This window comes from Xiphophorus maculatus, chromosome 20, assembly GCF_002775205.1.
Source record: "Xiphophorus maculatus strain JP 163 A chromosome 20, X_maculatus-5.0-male, whole genome shotgun sequence".
Lineage (NCBI taxonomy): Eukaryota > Metazoa > Chordata > Actinopteri > Cyprinodontiformes > Poeciliidae > Xiphophorus > Xiphophorus maculatus.
In genome coordinates, this window is record NC_036462.1 from 12,450,258 (window position 1) to 12,473,049 (window position 22,792).

The 22,792-nt window shown below is 36.4% G+C and overlaps 1 protein-coding gene across 1 annotated transcript; it reads left to right on the top strand.

Moving 5' to 3' along the window:
* Positions 1 to 12,989: 12,989 nt before the first annotated feature.
* Positions 12,990 to 22,500, top strand: LOC102217273 (cytochrome c oxidase subunit NDUFA4-like). Its single transcript, XM_005805266.2, has 4 exons — positions 12,990 to 13,219; positions 17,603 to 17,688; positions 20,679 to 20,742; positions 21,940 to 22,500. Exons 1-4 carry the CDS (start codon positions 13,178 to 13,180, stop codon positions 21,994 to 21,996), a joined length of 249 nt encoding a protein of 82 aa, XP_005805323.1. The 5' UTR covers positions 12,990 to 13,177; the 3' UTR covers positions 21,997 to 22,500.
* The last annotated feature ends 292 nt before the right edge of the window (positions 22,501 to 22,792 follow it).

Consider the following 22,792-nt stretch of genomic DNA (forward strand, 5'->3'; position numbering starts at 1 on the left):
CCCAAACAATTTCCCTCCAAAAACTAAGACCCAATGATAAGTTGAGAAACTAAGAACAACTTCCAGGAAGACCAGCAATGTCCTGGTTCACTGTATAGAAGATAATTATTCATAATCACTGTTTCAGCTCTGGGAGAAAACTGAACAAAGAACACAACAAGTACAGACACTCAGCGCTAAACAATCACTGAACCGCCATTGTCAATTTTATTCTGTTTGTCTCACCCTTTATGATGAACATATCTCATAAATCATTTTTAAACAATTCCTCCTTGAATCATTCCCTCTGCTCAGACTGTCTGCTGAGTGGAGGTTGAGCATGGATCAAACCATTAACATGAAACCAGGCCGGGGTGATGAGCAGAGGGCAATAAGCTCGGGCTCCATATCATCAACCAGCCCTGTCTCACTACATGCTGTAAACCTAATGGAAGGCAAGCAGACAGACAATTTCTTTCAATTAGCTCAAACTAGCCAGCCCAATAAATTTTAGTTTGTTCTTTAAGACATAAGGGCCCTGTTGCATGTCCTGCTGAAAATGAAGACTAATGGGGTATTGTGGAGCTGCTGAGTGCCTGATTTCTTGCCCCTCGCTGCTCCACAACCCTTACCCCTCTGTTCTCCGGCTAAGGGGAATAAGTGCTGACCAGACAGTAGGCAAATGCTTAACACGTTTATTCAAAACCTGGATTAATTTACTGTTTTAAACATTGTTCCTGAGTAGTTAGGCAGACCCATTCATCTCAGTTTGACAACAGCTGTGAACAAGATTTGCAGTTCTTGATGACTCCTATTTCTAACCTTAGTGAATTTTTTTTTCTTAGTCAGATCGTCATGTAAAGTCTTGCTTGCTTATCTCAACAATTATTTAAAAAAATGGAAACTATCCACCCACACAATAATAAAAAAGAAGTTTATCCAATTAAAAAAGACTTGCTTTTACTTGACTACAAATTAACCATCAGTCTAGTAGTTTTTGTGTGAATGAGGCTATCTGTCTGTCGGATTTTTAGTTAGCTGATCAAGGACTTGAATTCATTTATTGTCAGTAGAAAATTTCTGAATAGGTTTGTGAAACTTAATGGAATAAATAAATCTGTTTTCAGTTCAAGCTTCTGCTTTAGAGTCACAGTTTTGTCAAAACCTATTCAAAAAGGAACGACCATCAAACATTTGAGTCAACTCCGACCTTGGTCAAACAAAAATACAACATGTAAACTATGACTATGTGATGTTTGTGAAACACAAGACATTAAATGTGGAACAAATACCACCACAAAACTGATTATCTGCCAGCTAGGGCACAGATATCCTTCATTTGTGACATCTTGAATATCCATAACTGCTTTGCTCTTGGTCATAATTTACTCAAAATCCAAAATATCATCAAAGTGCTAAACAGTTCTACACTACTTTAGTGCGGAGTGCTCAAAGTATCTTCAGTCACTGTCATAAACAAATGCAGATAGCTTTTGTTTATTCATAAAAGTAGAATATCAACTTAAATAAGAAAATGGCCAAAATTGCATTTAATATAAATGTAATTAAAACAAGATTGAGCATGTACTGCGATGGGGAAAGAAGACTTTACAAAAAATCTATGAGTCCACCTGCCATGCACTGACATGAAAGTTTGTTTTTCGGTCACTGAATTTAATTTTTTTTGCTAAGATGTTCATACATGGTGTTACACCCCCAAGGTCTAAGGGTTCAGGGGCGGTAACATAAAGATGCGTCCAGAGAAAACAAGTGGAATGTAAAATTCTTTATTGTAAAAGATGGTTTCACAAAACCAAAACACAATACAATTTAACCATATTAAAACAAAAGGACTGACAAATTCACGAATTGTTAAGTGCAAATTAAATTACAAAATGTTCAAACAAGTAAGTCCAGCGTAAACTCAAAACAACCCAAAAGAAAGGAAACTAAGGGACCACCAAACCTCCCAAACACAAGCTTCTAGCTTATGTATAGTCAGAGTCAAACTGCTTAGCAGAACAACAAGAACAAAATAATTCAAAACTGCCCAAAGCAGTTGTAAACACCAAAGGTGGGGGACAGCTGAACAAAACCTCTTCTTACTAATTGCCCCAAATGGTTTCAGGAGCAGGTGGGGCTCATCAACGTCTGTTTGGCTTGACAATCCTCTGCTGGTCCAACGGAGTGGATGCTCTCCTGCAGCCTCCAAGCTGCCAATCAGGAAGGTGTTCTGTCACAGCTGAAGTGCTGACCAGACAGTAGGCACAACAAAAAGAAGCCTGCACAGCCTCAAGAGGGCAAGGGCCGTAAAAACATGGATTATGGATTTTGCCATCCATAATTAATGCCAGCATTGTATTTTTTATTTTTTTGTATCTCTTGCATATAATTTCATTACATGTTTTCTTCAAATTGAATTCTTGTAATCAATAATTAGGTTGCCTTTTGTTTTTCTGATGTTTACGGTGAGCTTAAGCTTCATGTCACTTGGCGACTGCTGCTTTATTATGCTTTAATCAGAGTGTAAAATATTAAATGGCAGTTGGCAAGAGGAACGGCGGCTGTAGACTTAATAATGATGTTAATAATGCGATGCCTCATGATGGACGGGGGCCTGCTGTGACCATCCTTTATTTGGCCGTGTGCTGACTTGTCATGCTGCTGACTGACTTCCTGACAGGCCATTTTGAGAAACGAAAGGTTTGACTGTCTGATACAGCTGCAAAGAGAGATGTGTCACACTTTCAGTTTGTGCTTTTACCAGACAAATAACACACTTCCAGAACAAGTCCTGTTGTCTATATAAAAAAAAAAGCAAAGATGGAAATGGAGGTATATTGATAGTGATCAGGTGGGTAAACCTGTATTTTAGTAAAATACATAAATTTAACAATACGTTCATCCAGCGAGAAGATTTGGAGTAGAGCCTGTTGTGTATAGTCATCACAATTAATGTTGTCAAGCTTAAAACATTACTCTTTGAATTTATGTTTTATTTTTTCTTAACTTTTCAACAGAAATATTTTTTTCCCTTTACATTGCAGTGTGTGAAGAGTGTTAACTGTGGGCTGTCAGTTAAGGTCAGCTTGAGGTTTTTGATGGCTCAGCCCAAATAACAGTAATGAAACAATCATGACAATAACGCAGAGTGCACATTTGTCTCAGTGTTGAAAGAGTCGTGATATAAAAGTTATTTACTGCAAATATCTTGACTATATACAAGGAGGTTTGGGTGTTCTGCAAAATTTCTTGGCTTAACTCAGCAGCACAAGCACTATGAGTTCCTGAATAATGACACACTGGGGCTACTGATGAACTGGCAAAATTGGCACAGCCAATTACCACTATTAGTCTGAATTCTGAAGAAGTTTGTCTTTCTGCCTTATTTTGCAGTGAATAAAATTTTGAGTTAACCTTCAGACAAGAATCTGGGTCATTATTTGATTAACTGATTCTGTGGTTATGGATATACATGGTTATATTAATGGTGTAATCATACAATTTAATTTATATAATATGAATTCATATGAATATTGATATGAATAAAAGTCAATTTAATTCAGTAATATTACAGTATAAACATAACCTGATGTTTTCAAGCATTTATTTCTGTTAATGATTCTGTTGACGATTTTCCAATTACAGCTAATGAAAATATGACACTTAACATTAGAATAATTACATCTGACTAATAAAAACATATCTAATACAGAAATGGGGACTTAATAAAAAGTATGTTAAATACCTGTCTAAAAGTTATTTCAATGGGTTCCTTTGAAAATAGCCTTTCAAAAGCAATATTCTGTACATCAAAGACACAACATGTCTTTGAGAAAAGAATTATATGTTTTTCAAAATGGGAGCAAATGCATCACGGCGGGAAACAGCACTTAAACAGAGCTGTGTAATAACCACCAACTCTGTGTCTTTCCAGGCCCTGTCAGAGGGGTACCCATCAAATGTTCTGACTCATCTGAAAGCATCTCAGGCCCAGTCTATATGCATTTAATGAAAAGGGCTGAAGGAAGCTGAAAAAAGTCATGCTTAAGTGTGACTGTCTATTCTGGCCTTCAGGAAGAAGGAATGCAACACAACATTCTTCTTGTGTTCAACAATGAAATCCAACAATCAATTTTTCCTTTGGGATTAATAAAAGATAAGTTTATTACGTTTAACAGCAGCAGCAACAATGACCCAAATAAAGATAGATTCCCCATCAAACACTGATGTATGTCAAACTTCAGGGCAACATAAGTTGATGAGGGGAGAAACAAAGTTGCTTTGTCATATAAAGCAATATCAAAGTGAAGAAAGGGGCAAGCAGACATTGATTTTACAATTCAAGATTCAATCCAAAAGAATTATGAACGACAATTCTGCCGTGATGTGGCTGTGCTGCTCATTAAACTTAACATCCATAGTGTACGCCTCTGTCCCCGCGGCAAAGTAGGAAAAGGATTTACAGAGGAGGTTAAATACAGTTCAATACTGAGAGGAATGAAGTAAGATGGCTGTTAATAAAAAGTAGACGAGCTTGAAGAGGTAGATAGAGAAAAATTGGAAGGAAATTCATGAAGAAGGTCACTGAGATTAAGTCTAACAGGGAGAGGGATGGACACAAGAGGAAAAGAAACTCCATTGTCCTAAAAAGATAAACTGTACATCAAAGACAAATGTTCAGTAGGAAAAAAGTGTTCTTTGAAAAGATGATAATTAGAAAATTTTAGCCCCGTGTTCAAACATCAATACAGCAGGAGCCAATACAATTTTTTTCCTTCCCTCCTTCTTTGCCCCCCCCAATATTCCCAATCAGATCTTATGACTCCCTGCAGGCTTTTATGCCACAAATTGTGCAGCCGCAAGCCTGACAAACATGCAATCAGTCAGAGTGGTGTGTGAAAAAAAAAATCCAGGCTCTCACACTTTGCCTCCAATCACAAAGGCTCTTTTAATAAGACCATGAAAAAGAGCAAGTAATCCTTTGTAATGATTTCATTAAATGCCCTCCTCACACCTGGAGATAATTCCATTATGATTGTGGCAATAAAATTAGGTTTTCATCAAGACCTGCAGACAGAAGGAGGAAAGGCTATTATTCCTCACATTCAGATATGACGTCGCCTATAATATTATGATATTAGGCTATTTGGCAGAATTTATGACACTCCAGTCAATCTATAACGCAACTGGAAAAGTTTTTCTCTTATAAAAAATACAGATAATCTTATGCAGAATCTGCTGTAGAATATTTTTGCGTTGATTCAAGTCATGTGCTCAGAAATAAAAATGCTGCTGTTTGTTGGTAACTGACAACTTTTCAGTAAAGTGAAGTTGTCAAAGAGGATGATGAAAATGAGAAGAAAACTACTTATAAATGATTTAGCTGACTGTGCTTCTTCGTCTCTTACCTTTTAATGTGTTTTTGCTTTGCATTAGCACATGCAGCGCATGTGTTAAACACATGGAGCTGAAATTACAAACAAATTCTAAAGGTATGAACTTCTCTTCTCTGAAAGTGTGATTGGATTAACAATTTTGTGTTATTTTTTATAAGTGGTAATATCATTCTATATTTAATCTTGTCCATTTGTCAGAAGTAAGCTGCTTGCAAAGTTATTGTGAACATATTAAGTAATCGCAAGGAATATATATTTGCTAAGTTGTGTAAATATTTACACACACTAAGATGTTTTTGAGTAAATCAGTTGCTTTAATGTTTTACATTCTAAATATGTTTTCACAGAACACGTGTACAATTTTATGTAAATTAAAGAAATATATTGATGGAAAAAAAACGCATTAAACAACAAACAATATTGTGTCCAAATGTCTCCAGCAACTTCACTGTGAAAAGACTGACCTCATCTTTTAGTTTGTTCTGTGATGGGATAAGACATTGTGCTTCAGAGAAACAGAACAGTTTCCATTATTTCATAAGTGTTTTTCCTATAGCTATCTATAAAAACATGTGGGGGTTTATTTTTCTTTGCAACTGTAAACAGGGTTTTTCTGAGGTTCAAACTGTCTTTCTTTCTCATGCTGAACCTTTGCACTGTGTTCAGCTTGGAAAGGTGACCGTGTTGGTTTGGAAAATTATTGGCTAAACTGTTGAAAGTTTGGTTGCTTAAACTCTCCATCGCTCTTTTTATATTTAAGGACATTTAGCGTACAGTTGTAGCTCTAGTGAACTGTTTAAGTTTGTATTTTCAACTTTTCCCACCTGCCCAGGGTCTACAAGTGGCTAAAATATGATGCAAATTTCAATATTACATAAAGCGAACGCTTTTATTACACATTGACCTGATACATATCCATGAAAACATATGCTGCTGTTGTTAATGATAATAATTAGACAAATAAAGGCCAATCTGTGGTGAGACTTTTTAGCTTTTGTACTCTTCCAGTAGCTCTTATTTAATTTATTTAACCTATTATGACGCAAGAGCATAATATAAAAACATGGTCATTGATTTCTTTTAAATCAATTTAAATTCAATGAACTTTGTATATCTGAATAAGCCTTGCAGTAAAACAGCTTTATTTATTTAAATAGCAAAACAATAAATGGAAGGAAATAGCTTGGCACAACAAATCATTTGTGGTAATTATCTACTCAATTAAGCTGTAGGGGAATGTTTTTAATGTAAAAACAGTCAACAAAAAGATTTCTGTCATCTAATGGACTTGCACTCAAGTTTTAATTTGGTAATTTTCTTCAGCAGTATCCACATTATTCTGTCATTTGTTGATTTGCAAGGACAGTGTTTGGATTCCCACAGAACTTAAAATAAAATTGCTCCAAGAATTCAGACCCAGTAGAGAAAAGTAAAGGACAAAAGAGAAATGGTGAAGATACTGTGTGTCGTGTCTGGAGAAACGGGAGGCAATGTTTTTTTGGCATTCATGTCACAGTCCTTTTGAAATATGCATCAAAGCAATTGCAGAACTCACGGGACCCGGTTTTGGGCACACAAAGTTATGACCATCATCCAAACCTCTGTGGTGTGAAATGCATCGGCTGCTTACAGTGTCGGGATTTAAAATGCACTACTTTCCTACTTTAAAAAAACCCAAAAACATCTCGCATGTTATTAAAACACTAGTTTTGGTTATCTCTGTGCGTGTGCCAATTGAGATGTAAAACGTGTGCATCTGTGCACATGTTTGAAACAATTTGTCACTACCAGTGGCTGGTATTTATTTTTTTTTTAACAGCTCGGGATGTTTTTCATGCTCACAGGCACACATGGTTATTAGCTGAAATGCATCTGCTTTAAAAACAACTTTCTCCTCCACCTTCTGCTCAGAGAAATTTCAAATGACGACGGTCACAGTCTAACTAAGACTTTCTACATTTTCACTGACTTTAACACACTAAAACGAGATCATTTATGGATGGATAATTCCCCACAGATGCTGTACGCTCCTCTCAACTTCTGCTTTGTATAACTTTTGTCCAGGATTTATATACATTTTTTAAAAAATCTCTGTGGAGTTTAAAAATCAGATCTCATGCTGCTGCAAAGATTTCATCTACTGATTAGTCAAACTGTACCGCACACCGTTTCTGTGGTGATTTGGTGTTCAAAAGAACTTGTAAAAATGGTACTGAAGGTCCAAATAACACCCTTCAATTTAATTCAAATTTTGATAATTTTTCATTCTGTTTTTTTATCAGTCATCAGATTCAAAGACTCCAGCGTTTACTAACTTGTAAAGGCTATTACACTACTTGCAATCTACATGGAGACCCATATCATCACACTCCCTTCTGCTTCTGAACTCCTGGCCTGTTTTAAACCAAGTGAGATGGAAACCCATCAGTTAATCAATCCATTTTCTATACCCATTTATCGTCTAAGGTTATCTTAAGGGAGTTGGAGGTTGTGCCTGTCTCCAGCAGTCATTGTGTGAGAGGCAGACTACATCCTGTATAGGTCACCAGATCATCACAGGGCAACATGGAAACATACAGAACAAAGAACCATGCGCACACTCACTATGTATGTAGAAAGACTAATTAACCCTACAATCATGTTTTCGGACTCTGGGTGAAATCTGGAGTACCCAGAGAAAACCCATGCATGCGTAGGGAGAACATGTAAACCATGGGTCTCAAACTCCAGTTCTCGAGGGCCACTGTACTACAGTTTTTAGATGTGCCACAGGTACAAAACGCTGGAATGAAATGGCTTAATTAATTAAAAATATAATGTTAGAATATATGGTACTGTAATGACAAAAATGTTTCTATCTGAAATAGTGGAACTTTGACCAAAATTTGACATTCTCACTACAGGTTACATGTACAAATCACTTTGGGTGGGCTTGAAGAGTGATGTAAAATTTGGATGCTTTCACAATAATCAAAATCACAAAACTGACAGTAAAAGAAACTCAACGTGATTTTTAAGCCTGAAATTACTGGGCCTCAACTTTAAAAGTATGTCTGTGTGACAGGAAAATCGTTGTAATTCGTATATGTTAGAAGTAAGAAAGAAAGAGTTTTTCTCACAAGAACAGTCATATATTAGCTGGAGGATATCCGGGTGGGTTCACATGTTTGGGTCACTCTTTGTTTGTCCAAGGTGACAGACCTGGTTTGAAAAAGCCTCCCGTATTCCTGAGATGTGTCTAAAGACATATGACTCCAATTACTCTCTGGTTTCTTTGAACAACAGAAAAGCTTGTTGAAAATTTATAGAAACTCTAATGATGTGTGTGACGGGTCAGAAGGCGAACTTCAGGAATATTACGCAACAGATGTGTATTTAACCATGTTGGAAGAAAGGTCCAAGAAATAAAGCAAATAAATATTTTCCTTCTTAAATATTTTCAAATGTCTGCTGAAAAAAATGTGACAAACTTTTTAATGATTTATGATTTGAACTTGGAAAAATTAAAACATTAAATTGTTAGGTCAGGGACTTCAAGGTATTCATTTTTCATTACACAGGTTAAAATTTTGAATGCAGTTAATCTTTTGCTATACAGAAATCCCAAGTCAGAATCTTTGTATTGCATTTTTAATACATACATATTAAGACAAACAAAATTGCTTGTCGTGGCCCAGCATGGATTAATTTTTGATTCATAAAACGATTTGATGGCACACTGTAAGAGACTATTGTTGTGTGCAAGTTGTGCAAAAGAAGTTGGTCTGTCACCAAAGCTATTCAAGCCTAAAATACTAAATCAGTGCAAAACATGTTTTCCCATTGCTAAAGTCAGTATCCACATTTCTAAAGAAGTATTTTTTTCAAATAAGCTACGTGAATGATCAAGTGTTCCCGAAACACTTTAAAACTGAATAAGTATAATAACACATTGCACAAATCTGATGGTTGAAAAACTTAAATAACAGATTAAAGACAATAAATATATTTGTTGTTGAGCTCATGTGTCTATTCATTCAGTAATTTAGCATCAAAAAGACTCTCTGGACTGAAAATATTGTCTATTTTGTGGATATAAAATGTGATAATTAAAATGTGATTAGTTAATTACAGACACTGCAAGTAAGTCACACCACCAGAAATTTTACTTGTACAATGTAATACATTATAATATGATATACAGAAAGTCAAAGCAGACAAATAGCCAAAAAAATGTGAGAGAAATGAAAAATGTATGAGCACATAATTCAAATAATTATGAGGAAACACAATTTTGAATGGAGGAAGCACAGAAGCAAATATATCCTTCCAGCCGTCCGTCTGATCTTGCAGAAAGGTTGGATTTAAAACCATAAGAATATACATACTGCACCATAAAATCAATTCTAAAATGCATATGCAACCAATGCTGAGGCTTCAAATATCGGTGTGACGTAGACTCACTTTCTGGGCATTGTCAGCATTGATGTGGATGAATTTTCAAGATGTTATATCATTTATATTATATACTCATCTTATGTCATTATATAATCAAAAAAGTTTTAAAAATACCAACACATATACAATGCTAATATTTTTGTATGCTGTCTAGTCATAACATGACACAATAAGTCATAAAGTCTTGACCTGACCCAAAGTCACACACATCACTCGTCTTCTGAACAGAATAGCCCCAAGCCGTCAGCAGCAGCAGCAGCAATAGGAGTTGTGATAATAGCATCCATATTAGTCATTGTGGTAAAATTGCTTACATGATACTAAATAAAATGAATCAAGCTTTGGAACAGGACTTCTACTGAAATTTTTGTTTGTTAATGTGAGCTCTTTGAATTGATGTTTGCCAAGTACATCCCACAGATGGCCATTTTTAGAGATCTTTGGGTTAAATATGTTTTTTAAGATTACCAACTTTCACAAACCATTTTTAACCTTTTAAAAATAATATGTGAAGGTATATTATCTTGCTTAAATGTGATCAGTGCTATCAGAGAATGCAATTTCCAAACATAAGTTTAATTTGCCTACCGCAAAGATTGGGCCTCATATAGGTATAAAACTATCATCAATATTACCCAACATATCAATTTGTTTCCAGCAGCTGTTCACAACCTTTTCAAATTACAGTATACTATACGAACAAACCAGTGTCCCACTCTCAAGGTAAGTTTTAGGCAGTGTTATGCCTTACAGAAAACTAAATACGTGAGCTACAGAGCAGTCTTAAAGTAACCTATAGAGACTGAAGAGCAGTAAAAACAATTTACTAAAAGGTGAATACCGGGTTCTTTAATGAAGGTTATGGGAAACCGCAAACAGGGTGGGGTCAGGACTCTAGACAGCTTCAATGTGCTGAATCAATTCATAAGAAGAAAATCTCATTAAAGCCACCCTTCCTCTTAGCATTATCACCAATAGGAAACGCATTTAAATACTACATTTTGTCTCTTTGAAACACTCGGTTTGCAATCTGCTCAGGAGAACAATAAGAGAGAGTGATGAGTGAATGGAGGAGGCATATCGACATTTTCTCTCACCTCTCTCGTCTTAATGCATCTCATTTTCCTTCAAACCTCTTTTGTTGAGCACCTTTCCTTCCCCATCAGCCTTCATCAATCTCCCTATCCTTGCTGGGTGAAAAATTACACCCATTACCTTTGACATGCAGTACACAGAAATAGCATTCTTTCTACCAAAAAGCATCAGGTAAAACAACTTACGGGGACTCATAAGATAGCAGTATGAAGGCAGCGTAGCACAAATCACTCCCAAACATTTATACAACCTTAATACAGCAGGCACAAGTTAAAAGTGGGTAAAATGGGGGCATCTCAAGTGATGCACGTAGAGTAAACTCAACGAATGACATATGTATGTTGTTTATTATGTCTCTACCACCTGTGGACATACAGAAAAATACAGTTTTGGTCACCATTCTTTGGAAAAATACTTTAATCAAACAAACTCAGTCAGATTGAATGGAGAGCACCTTAACAGAAATTCTTGCCTCAGATTCTCTACTGAATGTTGGTTTGTTTGTATATTTAAGAATCTTATATTCTAATCCTCAAATTGTCCTTTCTTTTCTTTCATATATATATTTTTTATTTTATAAATGTAAGCCTTTTCATACTTTTTTTGTTTCTGGCTTCTCATTTCCTGGGCTTTGCTTATTGTTTTGCCCTCTTATTCCTACTGTCAAATGCAGAGAATATAACACTTAGCCATTCAAGCACATAAATGCACTCTGTTCTAAACCAGTTTTTTGTATCTCTGCCTGTATGTTTAGAGTCACTGTCAATGACTCAATACAACCTGCGTGGGGTTGATTATATACCAAACTTCTTAAATAATGAGCTGAACATAATGCCCTGTTTGATAACCAGGATTAATTAGGGTATACAGTATATATGATAGAATTTACATGACCTGTTTGAATAGTATCTCAAGACAACATTTGTTGCAAATTGCTGGCATGTAAATCACCAAATATATAGCAATTTAAATACCAGTTCAACTGAATTGAACTGTCCTGTTAGAAGGTGAAGGTAAAGTATTCTGCAGCCTCTAACAGGATTTGTTGCGGAGTTGCTCTATATTTAGCTCCACCCATAATCTCATCATCTGAGCACCTACCCTGTCTCCTCCAAAAGCATTTACATCACCACCATGTCCCTCACTAGAGATTGTTTGGTATTCACATTGATGTGGAGTTGTAGTTTTCTTCCACATATTTTTATGCAACCCAAACAGTTTGATTCCCCGTTTGGCTTGTGGCAAACTACAAAGATTTCTCTTTTTTTTTAAATACTCACGGTCTTCCTGACAATATTTCTGCTGTTAGAGGGACCAAAGTTACCATGAACTTCTTGACGAACAACTTTCATCAAGAAACTACTTTGTGTTGGTCTGTTATATATAATCAAATTTTTATGTGATAGACCAGCTGTCTCAATACAACCAAAACTTCTATGCGGGTAAAGATTTTCGTTGTAAATTAACATAAATTCATGACAATGTGAGACAAATAAAGTACAGTGACTCTGCACTCAACACATAAGCATGATAAATGATGTGAACACAGCAGTTACGTTAAGTAAAGAACATCAGTAGGCTGTGCAATTTACCCTGCATAGCATTAAGGTATTAATTACATTAGGTTCATTAGGTTGCAGAAGGCTGTAAGGGAACCTTTAAAGTCTGCAAGTGCAGCACCATTGACTAATCAATTGCTATTACCATGCACATGACAAAGGTCTGAACCCAAGGGACATGCTGGCTGTTGGTGTAACTCCTCCTTAGAGTTGACATGATGCACTGCAAAAAAAAGAAGAAAAAAGAGCAGAATCTAGCATCTCCACAGGGATGATTTCAAAGTTCTAAGCGTACCAATACATACAAACAGTCACTGGTTAATAATAACAAACTGTTCTGCACTCGTTTCATTACCAAAAAAGAAAAAGTTTAGCACACAGAGCACTCGATGAGCTTCAGTAGAAACATACAGTGCCTCGAACAGATGTGATTGTGAGGATTAGGACTTACATCTCTGCCTCTGTCTCCCTGTCGCCTCTGACCCTCTCTCTTATACGAGAGGGAGGCAGGACGGCTGGGAGACTGGCAACAGGTCTCACTGCTCTGGGGGACAAACTGTACGTCAGCCAACAAAAAACTATTTCAATAAATCCGCACAGAGACATTATCTCACATGGATACAGTCATCAGTTAGTGACTAATAGCTGGTTCCTCGTTTCATGTGGTTTGGCTTTTATTAAGGACACATTTTCAGAGGAATAATAAAGATGATTAAGGACATGATTCAGCATGCGAAGAAACATCCAGGGGTAGGTTGGATTACATGTTATTTGTTGAACCTTAATTCTTTCTGAGAAATGAATTACTATTCTAGACAGAATTGTAAAGATTTTTAACGTTTTTAAAACTATTGGATAAAGCAGTGTGGACAAGCAGTATGGACTGGATGCATAATTTTTATGCACATAACAGTTTCTTTCATTAACTTGGAATTTTTTTTTTTTTTTTTAGAAAAACAATATGCAACAAAGTTATTGCAAAGACAATAATGCTTACCATGGAATGTTTGAAATATATTACAATATAATGCAAATATGGCAAAGAAAACTACAAAATGCATGAGCTAGTGGTGTTGCCAAAGAGAAACAATATCCAGTTCTCCAACACTTTTTTGCCATGACAACACCTATTAATGAGAATTTAAAAAAAAATACAATACACCCAACACAGAAAGCTTCAGATGCTCTGGAAATGTAAAAGACCTTTGAGTGTGAGATCCTAAATAACATTAAAATGTTTGAAACCAGCACTGTGACAGCACAAAATTTCCCTAGCTTCTTAATTTGCTTTACTATCTTAATAAATAAAAAGAAGAAAGGACGACACAAGCTGTGTGCGCTTGTTTTTTCCCCCCTCTGTTGCCTCAGAGCTATACTGAGGGTGACCCAAATTCATGGACTGACGGGGCTGGCTTGGCAGTACACCAGAAAAGTAATAAGGGCAGCAACAGTATCGAACCCCTGCGAGTATAAAACACTTCCTATATTGGTCAGGCTGGATGGTGAAAGGTGAACCTCTCAGTTTGTGGCTCAGTGTGAAGATATCAGAACCATGCAGTAGATGACTTCCTATACACGAGCATGTCTTCATTATTTGCTCCTTGTTTGTGTGTATGTGTCAGATCAAAGGTGACCTGCTTCTGTGTGTATGTGTGTGTGTTTGCTGCTTGTGTTTACTCTGGCGATGACAGAGCTGATGCTTCTGCACTCAGCACACAGTGTGCCTGTGTGTGTGTGCTCTATGAACCAATTTCCAAGGTCATAGAGTCTGTAGAGATGCTTTACACTAAAAGTAGGGTTTCCCACAAAGAATTTAATGTTAAAGTAAAACACTTTTGTATGTGGTAGTTTCAAATTAATCATCATATAGTACATTTTGCATACATATGACATTGTCTTTGTCATATGTACAAATTTTCTGCAGATAGTTTCAATGAGAGCAGTGTTTAAACATGGAATCTGGAATAGCTTGAACTGTGAGGAGATGAATGGCTTATGGACAGACAAATGGATTACAGATGATAAATCAGTGGACAAACTGATGGATGGATGACATGTGGACGGGCAAAAGGCCAGAAGGGCAGACAGAGAATGTGCGATCAAGACAATCTATAAAGCAAAAGGCAGCAAAAGGCAGCATACGTATGGAGGAGAGCAAATACAAGCTAGTTGACCATCAGGTCCTCAGGTGTTCCAAAGTAGTAATAAGTGTTGCATATGAGAGGTAAACGCTCAACCTAACAACAAGTGTGCTGCAAGATAAATTAATTTAGAGATGGATGATGGAAGAATGGTTGATGGGTATCGACAAACTAATGATGGATGGATTTCAAATATTCTTCTGAGCTTGTTTTGAAGTGGATAAATCAAGCTTACAATGAGTTTCTTAAATTACTTTCTAAAAATCAACTTAGAACTAAAATATCTTGACATAGTTTGCATGTGATGATATTCATTTGTCTGATTAAAAGTACTTTTCGAAAACAAAAAAATTGTGTTGCCCTGATGATCCAAGTAATTAAATGTTTTTAATGGCTGTAAGTGGAAAATCATCATAAATAACAGAAATAAAGGCTTAAAAGCATCATTCTATGTTAATTTCTATTATGTGTATTAGTAAATTAAATTATGCTCAATTTAGTAATTTGAACTAAACTCTAGTCTAGTTTAGCTCAATGTAAACTAAATTGAGTTACTTTAGTTTAATTCAATTTACTAAATTCAAATTTACTAAATTGGAGCTATTTAAATAGTTTGTTGTCCTTTATGGAAAAATTTTGGTTTTATGTAGACACCAATACAATCCCAAATTAATATATGACATTCATGCTCATAATTAAAGGGAACTAATTGCTAGTTTGCACGATTACCAAAACGTTTTGAAACAGCTTGCTTCCTACTTTAAACTGAGAGAATTTAAGCCCCGTGAGCTTAAAGAAGACTTAGGGGCGACAATTGTGATTATTTATGACACATCTGTATCTTGGTGGACTGTCTCATACAGAAAGATGCTCTTTATTAAAAGGGATTCATTCAAGCAACCAAGCCATTGAATTTAAATGTCCCAATTAATTCCTTAGCTACTCAGACATAAAGCTGTAGTCCATGTGAAAAAACATGTTCTTTTAAATCAAGACTAAAAACACACCGGTGTAGAGCTGCTTTTGAACTATTATAATTAGAACATTGACCAACATATTATATGATATGTTTACATAATAGCACTTGATAGAATGAGGTATTTGTTACTGGTTTCTCAAATTGGTGACTGTATAATGTTTTATGACTATTTTTGTGTTTTTATGATTTAAAACACTTTGAACTGCCTTGTTGATGAAATGTGGCTTACAAATAAACATGGTTGATTAATTGATAGAGTGGCATCAGTTGCCAAGCAGATGAAATAGGAAGTGCAATGTAGAGCATCAGATGAAGTGTTGTGAAGCACTGATTGGACTGTGGAGCAGAGGAGAGATTTTCTTTGGAGCCACAAATCATGCTTCTCTTTCTGGTAATCCAATAGATGAGATGGACTGTTTTGCAAGACTCGGCTCCTTAGTTCCAGTGAAAGTAAATGTTCAACATGGGAACAGTGTGGAGCCCCTTCATGTTCCATCATGACTGGCCACCAGTACAAAAGTTGAGGTCCAGAAACACATAAATGAGCAAGTTTGTTGTGAAAGCAATTGACTGTCCTGCACAGAGTCCTAACCTCAACCCAGCAGAACACCTCAGGGATGTATTAGAGGAGACTCTGAGATCCAGGCCTTCTTGTCTGACACTAGTGTCTGACCTCATAAATGCTCTTCTGGAAGAATGGTCAAAAAGTCCCATAAACATTTCTAAACCTTGTGGAAGAAATTCCCAGAAGAGTGTAAGCTGTTTTAGTGGAAAAGGTTGGGCCAACATCATGCTAGACCCCATGGATTAACAGGGGATATTAGTCAAGCTTATCTGTGTGTGGAGGCATACAAGTGAAATCATTTGGTAATATAGTGTATTTTAACCTGTAGCCCTCACAGTTATGAACATGGGGCTAAGGGAAAAGTTTTAATCTTTGAATAGGAGTAGAGGTAACACTATGAAATGGGTTAAGCCAAACAGTAAAAAGTTGGATTTATTCATGAAAAGATTCATATACGTATAACTTTAAATACATTAGTATTAAGAGAACACTCTGAAATAACTTCCTTCATTCTTGTGATTGTAAAGTAAAGGTTATTGTAGCATGTCCCTTCCTTTCTGGGAGTAGAGGTTCCTCTAGCAGTCCTTTGTGGTTCTGTGTACCTGAGGGAATGTTGCTGTATCCACCAGAACTTTCAATGTTGTTAAGAATTAAAGTTTTATCATTAGACATCCTTCTAATCAACAACTAGGCGAGTGGCATTGCATTTAGCGGAGGACAGATGTCTGGATGCAGCTGAGTAGAGACATCCTTCAGTTCAACCTGATCAAACTGTCAGCTCTCTACAGCTTGACTAGATCTGTGTGTGCCGCAAACAGATGTTCGCCAGCAGTGTGGCTCTCTCTCTGATTCGTGCATGGTAAAAACAGGCAAGAAATATAAGGCAGTTAAGTGTCGACAAATAGATGCAGCACGGTTCTCACCTAAGCTTAGGTGTTTAAGATGACAAATCACATAATCCTCCTGTCCCCTTAACATGCTTTTTTATTTTAATTCCCGTCTGAGTCACCAGTCAGAACCTCTGCACACACATTTGCCGACAGTAGTGTCTAAATTTACTGAGTTTGTGTGAAAGTGTGTGTTTTGCTCAGTCTGACAGGTATAGTGTTATAGGAAGAAAATCTGCTGCAAAAACACACACACACACGTGCAGATGATGGTTCTTGCTTCTTTAGTGTCCTTGCCTTTTCAACCCATGCTGACAGTGAGCAACCTCACACATGGCCTGAGCTTCATGCATATGTAAAAGGGCACAGAGAGGTGAAAGAAGAATGATAATAACTACCGGGGTGTGTGTGTGTGTATGCAGGGGTGTGGGCGCGCGTGTGTGTGTATGGATTCCACACAAATGCATGTTCATATAGCCAATGGAGTGATGGGATGCACTGTTCTTATGACATGTATCATAGTGGTCTGAGAATAATTTGTCCTTTCTCTCCTGTCTGCAGTTAATCCCTCAGTTTTTCTTCATGACTCTGGGCATCTCAGGTGCCACGCTCTACCTGATCCGTCTGGCAAGAGGGCCCCATGTCACGTAAGACTGCCTGGTTTAGTGAATTCACTTCTGCTGCAGTTTGTCTCCAAACGACCACAAACTTTGATGGGGCAGTATTATGTGTTTTCCAGCCACATAGTGTCATTTCATAACACAATGAAGTAACTATGTTAACTTTAGTTGTTGTAAAAATGCCATTTGTATCAAATATGAGTTAAAAAAAATTTGACAGTAGTTAGTAGTTACATAACATATTAGTAGTTACATAACGCCTTGAAATTGCGCCTCTTTCTCTTGAAAACCTGGTCTTTCTGAAACTCCGCCTTCAGGAAGTCATCATAACATCCCTCCTCTATTTAATGCTTTAGCAACATTTTTACCAACAATGCAATGAGAAGTAGCTCGCATAATGAACTCAAAAGATCTTCCTAACTTGAATAGCATGTTTTCTAATCTTTTCCATCTCAAAGAGGGGCTGAGAGAAGTAGGTCTCAGAATCACATTATTTGCATTGCCAGGAAAAGGAAGTCCTGGATTACTAAAATTCTTAGAAAACTGAAAAGTAAGGTAGATTTTAAAATGTGTGTCAGGTCTACTGACATGAATGTGTCATCTGTAATTTTGACCAAAAAAACAAGTTTAATACATTTTTTATGCCCTGGCAGTGTGGCTTTTTAGAAAAAAATTGCGTTACGCTGCTACAATAAAAATGTGAATTTAGTATTTTGTTATTTTTATTTTATTTTACATTTTAAAGTACTTTACCCCAGGTGCCTATAAATGTTGAGGGGGTTGTACTTGTTGTGTTAAGACAGAATTATGAAGTTGTAATATTGTTTGCTCCTTGCTTATAACTGTAAAGCTACTGGTTGAGGTTTTAGCCGACAAAGGTGGAGCACTGCACTGCTCCTCCCTGCATCACTGACGCAGACAATCAACATAAAATAATCACAAGAGGGAAAGCTGACCGACTTTCTCATAAAAGCAAGTGAAGTGTGCACAGCAACATCTGGGTAGGTCAGAGAAGCAATACGGAGCTCTTTGGCCACCATTACCAAACACATGCTGTGTAAAAAAGAAAAAAAAAATTATAGATTAGCAAAGTTGCCAACTCGAAAGCATGGGGGTGGTAATGTTCTGCTTAGGGATTATGAAGTAACTAACAACACAGGCTTTAAGTTTACCTAAAATAAAATGGAAGGCTAGATTCTGCTAATGTTAGCAGAACCTAGATTCTGGACCTAGATTTTGCTAATGTTAGCAGAATCTAGGTCCAAATGTTATGCAGTCATTAAAGAAAGTGAACTGAAAGCCTCTTCAGCAAAACACACCCAAAGCTGAGCTCATAATCCACAAAGAGCTGCTTAGACTAAGCAGCAATTTTGTCTCCCCCATCTGGCAGTAGACAGATTACACAAATGTCTTCCTTGCAGTCCAGTAGCATGGATTATGTTTTTGAGGAAAAAGTTTGATAATCTTTTATCATTTTTCCTCTTTTTACACTATGATGAATACATTGAGATTTTTTAATGTGATTGTGTCCATGTTTCTAATTATGTTACTGTCAAATGTCAACACATGCAATATTCAAAACAAGTGGCTGGAAATATGATAATTTTTATTAGGCTATGAGTTCAACACGAAGAGGTTGATACATCACATTCTTCTTCTAAAACATAAAAAGTAAACCTTTTGAAACTGCTCTGACTTTTTTTATACTACATGTGCACGTACCTGCTATGGTGTTTAAAACATCTGCCGCATATTAAGTATGCATCAACGTCACCTGCACCTGCAGAGGGTGCAGGTGAAGTCAATGAATCAAAAGAACTTTAGATGTTTTGAGCTGCAAGAAAACTGAAGTTAAACAAAACAAAAAAAGCAACAATTAGTGTCTGAATTTTAAAAGTGTTTGGATTTTTGCCAAGTGCCATCCATTTACAAGATACTGATAAGACAAACAGTTTATATAGCAACTGGTTTTTTGTATAGCAAATTTAGCAAGATCACTATATTACACAATGATAAAATTAAAATTCAAATAAAAAGCACCTTGCACATACAACAGGTGTGTGTGGAAACACCGAAGTGTTTTACACAGGAAGATATTTGGTGGGCCCCGGCTTTCTGCCTCCACTGCAAATAATAAACTTGTACTGTGTATCAACTATTTACTGTAATCATCAAAGTAGTTTAAAGATTTACAAATTTTGAATTTGCATAAACAATTGTGATGTTTTTTTAACAGTATTACAGTAGTAATTTCATCTCATAGTTGTTTATCTCCTCGAGTTTAGACATTAAATTCGTATGATCCTTCAAACAGAGCCTCTTCTAAAAAAAAAAAAAATCATGAATTATCTTTTTTTAAAATGGAATGATAAGCTGGTAGTAAAGATGAAAAATAATTTAAAAAAAACATTGAATTTTGTGTGCCAGAGCCACACCAATTGCAGCGAACTCTGTGACCACTCACGTAGAGTAAATGTAAATAGATCACGTCCCATTTCAGGCCACACAGAACCTCTTGTTCTGAGGGTCAGCCATAAAGCCTGACCTCATCACCAGCTGGTGATGAGTGCTGTGGTCAGTGGCTGCCTCCCTCTCAGGCTGCCCAGTGTTTGTTGTAATGGACACACAGGGGGACAGACGCGCTCCTTCTGCCATCCCCATTTGTTTGTGCTTTGGCGCCGTAATGTGCTGCTGGAGGGGGAAGTGGAGGAATGAACTGTCGCTCTGGAGTGCTGTGAAATCCAGACTTTGGTTAATGAACAGGGAAAGGACTGCCAATTCACTGGGCTGACTTCATCTCATAATCACTTTTTCCTCTCCTGAATTTTGTCTCCCTTCAGTTTGAGTCTCGTTTTGCCTGTCATTCTTCTCCTTTGTTTTCCTTTTCCTTATTTGTTACATTATTTGACATCTTGTAATTGTGCCCTTAGTTATTCTGCACCCATTCTTTTATTTCCTCTTACATTTATATTTTGTTCTCCCTTTTTCTCTTTCTGTGAATCGTTCCACGTTTGCAGCTTCTGGGACAAAAAGAACAACCCTGAGCCCTGGAACAAGCTCGATCCGACCTATCAGTACAAGGTGACAATTCCCATCTCTCAATTTACAGCTATTCACAGAATCCTAATGTTGACAAAACCACCACTGGCTCTCTATGAGTCACATAAAATCTAGCAAACATCATAAGCGTAATGTTTTTTTCCTAAATAAATAGAGTAAAATAATTTAGCATTAGCAAAATATCACAAGATGATCTGTTTAAACAGACTTCTTATTAAGTCTGTTTAAACATGATCTCAAAAAATTAAACACACCTCAAACTTTTTTACATTCTGTCAAGTTACAACTGCAAACATCAATGTAAATTATTATGACTTTATGTGTAGGAAAATAGTACACAGTTTTACATTTTCTTTAAATGAAAGTCTGAGAAGTTTGTGTAAAGAAGCTCTTAATATCACAGAGCACTATTCTAACCAGTATCAGAAAATGTAAACAACAAAACAATGAAGTCAAGTTCAGTTAATTATTTATAATGATTGAAAAGGTTTTCTATCTAAGCAAAACAGCAGACTGAGTCACTTATTTGCAGCATTCAGCTTCATATATTTGTCCCACACAACACACAGAGGTTTGTTGTTTTTCTGCGATAAAACATGTAAAAGTTCAAGAGGCATTACGTAGTACTTTGCAAGGAAAGGTATATCATCAGAAACAAATGAACACACTAACAATTTACTCAATATAAAGAAATCAACCAAACCATTTGATTTGCACTGACATAGATGATGTGATTTTAGATGAAAGATAACTTTTCTGAAGTTTTGTAAAGTCGGTGTTCTTGCCAGAGGAATAAAAGTTACTGCAGACAAAAGGTCACGACAAAACATGTTTAATTCTCACTAGCAAGCCAAAGGTCGCACATTGAAATTCCACCAATGTCCAAACAATAATCATAATGAGGATGGGGGAGTGAAAGTGAAGGGGAGAAGCTTTAACTGTTTGATTGATCATGAAAAGTACATGTAGCGAAAATAATCAGTGCAATTAAAAAGCAACAGTTTTTAAAAAAATGACTGAAATCTATCCTAACTGTTGGCTGTGAGGCAGTACGCGGTGAGAATCTGGGGGAGAAAAATTACAAAAATCATTGCAAATTATGTTTGTGCGAGCATGTTTGTACAATTTTAAGACCCCTCTTCAGCCCTGCTGAAGACAGCGCTGATTAATTTAATTTAAGCAAAGCAGATTTAAATGTATTCCACCTTCCCTCCACAGTTTGTTGCCGTCAACACAGACTACAAGAGCCTGAAGAAGGACAGACCCGACTTCTAAAGGTCCTCCAGGCACGTCCAGGGGCACCAAGTTCAGGAGGACCTCCACTTACAGCTGTCACCTCACCTCATGTAAAAAACTTTGTGCTCATGTAACCCTGTGTGTACCTCTGCAACGTCAACTCTGAGCAAATAATACAAAGAAGAAAAACATTAAAAGATGGTTCTACTTTTAGAGTGATCTGCTATATTTTGTAACATTCAACTCATCACATGTTTGTGGAAGACGGTATAAAATTACCTGTGCTTTAACCACCTTTACCTTTACATTAAGAGTTCTGCACATTTCATTTACAAAGAGATTTTTTTATTAAAATCTAAATAAATTCAATGCATATTTGTTTAATTATGTTGCTTGTTGTATTTATAGTGTTTAGTTTGCCATTCAGCATTAATAACCAAGAATTTTCAATGACTACTCCTGACTGTGCTTCACCGATACATATGTTCAATCAATCAGACAGTTTTAATGTTAGTTTGATTAAAACGTATTATTTCCTCTGTCTATCTCAGGTGCCACTTCTCCATTTAATCACTTCCTGTAGTATTCAGTATATGATGAAGTCGGTTACATCTGTAGCTTGTTCATATTTCGAGCAGCATGACTTCCTCCCACAGAAAGGAGCAAATGATCGGAAATTTAATTAGAATTTGTGGCCAATTTGGGTTTATACATAGATAAGTCCAAATTATTTATTCCCCCTGGTAGATGTTTGTTTAAACTTATCTTTTAATTTTACCAACATGTTTCTTCTGAACAATATTATTGCTTTGGTGTTGCCCAGTCAGACTTGAAA

Bases quoted from the DNA above. Each gene is read 5' to 3' on its own strand.
- LOC102217273 (XM_005805266.2), top strand. From the start codon at position 13,178: ATGATTAAGGACATGATTCAGCATGCGAAGAAACATCCAGGG. The intron at 13,220-17,602 runs GTAGGTTGGATT...TCCTGTCTGCAG, and splicing joins ATGCGAAGAAACATCCAGGG to TTAATCCCTCAGTTTTTCTT. The intron at 20,743-21,939 runs GTGACAATTCCC...TTCCCTCCACAG, and splicing joins ATCCGACCTATCAGTACAAG to TTTGTTGCCGTCAACACAGA.